Raw genomic sequence first — 4,231 nt, 5'->3', positions numbered from 1 at the left:
GGCAACTAAGATCCCACATGCTGCGCCGAGAAGCCAAAACAAAAAGGGGCGGGGGGTGGGGTGGGGTGGGGCGCGGACTGATACATTGAACTATAGTTTATCCCCAGGACAGAATGCTTGATGACAAGCAAAAAACGTGTTGAAATTATACAAAAAGGCAAATGTTTAGGGACGGAAAACTGATCATAGGCCGCTACAGCCGGAACTCAGGGAGGGGTTGATGAGGAAGGAGCATGAGAGAACTGGGGGATGGGGGAGATGCGTGATGAAAACTTTCTGTATCTGAGCCGGTGTTTCACGACTGTGAAAGTTTGTCCAAACTCATAGAAAAGTACACTCAAAAGTTGAGCTTTGGGACTTCCCTGGCGGTCCAATGGTTAAGACTCCACCCTTCCATTGCAGGGGGTATGGGCTCCATCCCTGGTCCAGGGAAAGCAGGGCGGCCAAAAAAAAAAAAAAAAAAGTTGAGTTTTACTCTGTGTAAATTATACCTCAATAAATTTAACTTTTAAAAAATCCTGTTGAAGGATATTAAACAGCCCGGGACCTCCCTGGTGGCGCAGTGGTTGAGAGTCCGCCTGCCGATGCAGGGGATGCGGGTTCGTGCCCCGGTCTGGGAGGATCCCATATGCCGCGGAGCGGCTGGGCCCGTGAGCCATGGCCGCTGGGCCTGCGCGTCCGGAGCCTGTGCTCCGCAACGGGGGAGGCCACAACAGTGAGAGGCCCGCATACCGCAAAAACAAAAACAAAAACAAAAACAAAACAAAAAAAAAAAACAGCCCGGGGAAACAAAAACGGCCGATTAAATAAAATGAGTAATTTACAAAGTAGTGTGCAAGTGTGATTGGAACTTGGAGGTGAGGTTACACATTCAGAGAGTGACAGAGATGGGGCGGTCTTGGCGAAAGAGCCTGGAAATGCACCAAAATCTACCTGTGTCTCCCTCTGGAAGTGAAATTAAATTTTCTCCTTACGTTCTGTTTTTTGTTTTGTTTTGTTTTGTGGCGAACAATTCTTCTGTCATCAGGGAACAAAATGTTACAACTTGGAACCCCGGTCCACTTGCAACGGCTTTCAGGTGCTTTAGGGCTCTTTTCCTTTCGGTGGAGCCACCAAACAAGAGAGAACCACCCGAGGGGAGCCAGCAGAGGCGGCGCCGGGAGGAGAAGGACTAGGGGGATGAAGGTGGGAGGCGGGTAAGACCGGCGAGTAGGGGCGGGAAGCGGGATGGGGGGCGGGCGAGCAGGCGCGCAGAATGTGCGTTCCTGCGTTTTGCTGGGGTCGAGATGCTGCGAGGGGCCGGCCGCGTCCCTAGTGGTTCTCCAGGAAATAACAGCATTTCGTGCAGCTTAGTCATTTCCTGAGCTCCGCTGCAGCGAGGAGGGCGTCACCATGATAAGTAAGTTTCTCTTCCCCATCGGGCTGGTGGCCTGGGCAGGGGGCGGGCCTCCCAGACCCCAACCCACGGAGGGCCAGAGGACTCGCTTCTTTCCCTCACTCAACTCTCTCTCTCTCTCTCTCTCTCTCTCTCTCTCTCTCTCTCTCTCTCAAGAACGGGCAGCTGCTGCTGCGATAGGAGGAGGTGACTTTCCTGGATCCCCACATCGCCAGGCCTTCAGCTGGCCTGGGTCTCAGGATGGGAGGGAGGCCTTAGGGAGGTGGCGCTGCCGGGCGTGTGGGAGCTGGCCCGCCAGCCCCCCTCCGCTCCCGGAGCCGCGCGGGTGAATCTTAGGGTCCGAGAGCCGTACTCGCTCGGAAAAGGTCACCGCGATCCCCGACGTAGCTGCAACTCTAGTCCTTATATGTAATGAGCATGTAGAGATTTCATTTGAAACGGGGTTTGCTGCTAAAAACAGCAGTGGTTTATTGGTTTATTTCACCTCTACATTTACACAGACACAGACATGAAGCCCAGGGTGGGGTAGTGACTTCCCCGTAGTCACCCAGCAGGTTAGAGACCCAACCAGGGGCCTACTCTAACCTACTGTCCCAAGCTGGCTCCACACCCCCATCTTCTTCTTTACCTTGGGAGCGGCTGTCTCCCGTCTGCTCCGAGCAGACAGTCCCCAGAAACTGTCAAGGAATTCCTAAGGGAGTCCACTCCCCTGCGCCTACGCCCCGACCCAGCTCCTCTCCCCCTACAGCCCTGGCCGTGGGGGCTGTGCCCGTGGTGCTGGGCGCCGTGGGCTTCACCGGGGCAGGAATCGCAGCCTCCTCCTTAGCGGCCAAGATGATGTCAGCGGCCGCCATGGCCAATGGGGGCGGAGTTGCCGCTGGCAGCCTCGTGGCCACTCTCCAGTCCGTGGGTAAGTGTCCGGGCGGGAGGAAGGGGGAAGGGTGTGACACACCAGCGCAGGATTCAGGCCAGAGGCTAAGCCGGAGGGAGGGCCTGTCTGCTTCCTCCAGCTTCGTGGGCATCAGTGTCCCTGGTCCTTTGTGTCTCCCTCACTGTCCTCCCTGAGTCCTACGTGAGGTTTGGGGGCAGGAGGGAAGTGGAGCGGTGAGGATGTTCTGGAAAAGAGAAGAAGGAAAGGAGCCCAGGTTATGTGATAGCTGGGCTCTGGGTCTAGCCCTACCCAAATCTGACACCTGGGTGGCCTAAGCAGGTCCCCTCCCCTCTCTAGGCCTCAGTGGGACCTGTAGCTCTTGGGGGCCGTGGTTGACTCTCCCTCTGTCTCTCACTTCCCATGAATTCACCCCCTCCCTCTGTCCAAAGCAGAGCCCTGGGGGATTCAGGACCCAGGGGAGGCATCCAGGTGGGATCTCTGGGCCTCAGGCCTCCTGAAGGGCCCCAGCCACTGGCCACTGCACCCTTCCTGTGCTCACCCTCTGTCTCCCACAGGGGCAGCTGGACTCTCCACATCATCCAACATCCTCCTGGGCTCCGTTGGATCAGCTTTTGGGGCTTTGCTTGGAGCCCCAAAAAAGGCAAAAAAGGCACCTTCTTCCTCTCCTCCAGCTGGACCCAGAGCTGAAGGGGACCAGCCAGGAGAAAATGTACCCCAAGTCGGACCTCCAAAACTCCCACTCAGTTCAGAGAAGCATGAGAAATAAAGATCATTTGCAGATGCACCTTCCTGTCTTTGTTCCTTGCAGCCCTGGGGGGTTGTGAGTTGTGAATTGGAAGTTTCGAGTGCCCCCCATTCTCCCAACCTGCCTTGTGGTAGAGGGACAGAGGGAGGCGGCAGGCTGATCAAGCACAGAATCACTTGGCAAGAGGCTCTGGTTGATCCCCATCCTACAGGGGATGGGCTGTATAACCCAGGGCCATTTGTGCACCATCAGTGGGTCTCAGTTTACCCCTCACTCAGTGATGGGATTGACAAAGCTTCCTAGGGAGGCAGAGGCGAGGGGTAGCCGGGATGCATATCGAGCCACTGACCCCAGAGCCCTCGGCCCTTCCTCATTAATGGGCACCAGACATCCAGAGGTGAGCAGGACCCTGTTCAAAGTGCTGTGGGGAGGCTGACATGCAGACCACCAGGGCAAGGACAGGACAGTACGCCAGTGTTACAGTGGGGCTCTGGGCACCTCGAGAGAAGGAGATGGAATCAGGAATGGTCACTACGCTGTGTCTGGGAAGTCGAAAGGCAACTGGCATTCACCAGTTCCTTCGCTGCCGACAGGCATTCTTGGTGTCCCCTAAGACTCCATTCACCTTCAGAGTGAGGTCTCACTTCCTTCCAGAGTGGCCTCATTTTCTGGAGTCTTTCTAAAGGATGAGATATCAATTCTAACACTTCTGCTTACACCCCCAATAGAGAGTCTTGAGGAGGCGTCCAGCGTGCAGGCGCTGCATTCTGTAGGCCACTCGCCGACCTATCAAGAAGGAAGAGCTGCTTAGGATACAGGAAGCTGGAGAGAGCGTTACTCCCACCCGACAATAAGAAAAAGCCAGAAAACCTACAAAAGCATAACTTTCCTTGAACCCCTAAGAGAGCTGAAGAGGCAGGGCCGCCAGATGGCCTGAATTCTCAGGGAAGTCAGGGGCCTCCAAGGAGAGCACTGAGCCACCTGGGGCACAGCACAGGAGGGAGGTGCGGCCAGAGCAGGCAGTGCAAGTTCAGCTAAAAACCGTAACTGATTGCTCAAGGGCAAGGATGGGCTACCATGAGCGCAGGGAACTCTGGGAGCTACAGTCACAAGGGTGGATGCTTCAGGCCAACCTTAAGGTTTTTCTCCAGGGACCCACTGGGTGCTCCCAAGGAAGACTGGAGTCAGGAGAAACTTC

General features: G+C 55.8%; 1 protein-coding gene across 2 annotated transcripts; it reads left to right on the top strand.

Moving 5' to 3' along the window:
• The first annotated feature begins 1,285 nt into the window (after positions 1-1,285).
• On the top strand, positions 1,286-3,073 carry LOC309803391 (interferon alpha-inducible protein 27-like protein 2). Of its 2 annotated transcripts, XM_082619533.1 has the most exons (4): positions 1,286-1,399; positions 1,553-1,582; positions 2,145-2,306; positions 2,843-3,073. In XM_082619533.1, the coding sequence occupies exons 1-4, from the start codon at positions 1,393-1,395 to the stop codon at positions 3,052-3,054; spliced, it is 411 nt and encodes a 136-aa protein (XP_082475659.1). In that variant the 5' UTR covers positions 1,286-1,392; the 3' UTR covers positions 3,055-3,073. The 2 variants fall into 2 exon arrangements, with proteins under 2 accessions (XP_082475659.1, XP_082475660.1); XM_082619534.1 differs by lacking the exon at positions 1,553-1,582 and having other exon boundaries at positions 1,288-1,399.
• Positions 3,074-4,231: the final 1,158 nt, after the last annotated feature.

The sequence above is a fragment of the Mesoplodon mirus genome (genome assembly GCF_964341445.2).
Source record: "Mesoplodon mirus genome assembly, chromosome: 4".
NCBI classification, from domain to species: domain Eukaryota; kingdom Metazoa; phylum Chordata; class Mammalia; order Artiodactyla; family Ziphiidae; genus Mesoplodon; species Mesoplodon mirus.
The sequence above is the reverse complement of the archived record's forward strand: the minus strand, read 5'-3'. Positions and strand labels throughout refer to the sequence as shown.

Excerpts from the sequence above, each read along its gene's own strand:
- LOC309803391 (XM_082619533.1), top strand. Across the intron at positions 1,583-2,144 it reads TGCTGCTGCGATAGGAGGAG|CCCTGGCCGTGGGGGCTGTG; the intron begins GTGACTTTCCTG and ends CTCCCCCTACAG. Across the intron at positions 2,307-2,842 it reads GGCCACTCTCCAGTCCGTGG|GGGCAGCTGGACTCTCCACA; the intron begins GTAAGTGTCCGG and ends TGTCTCCCACAG.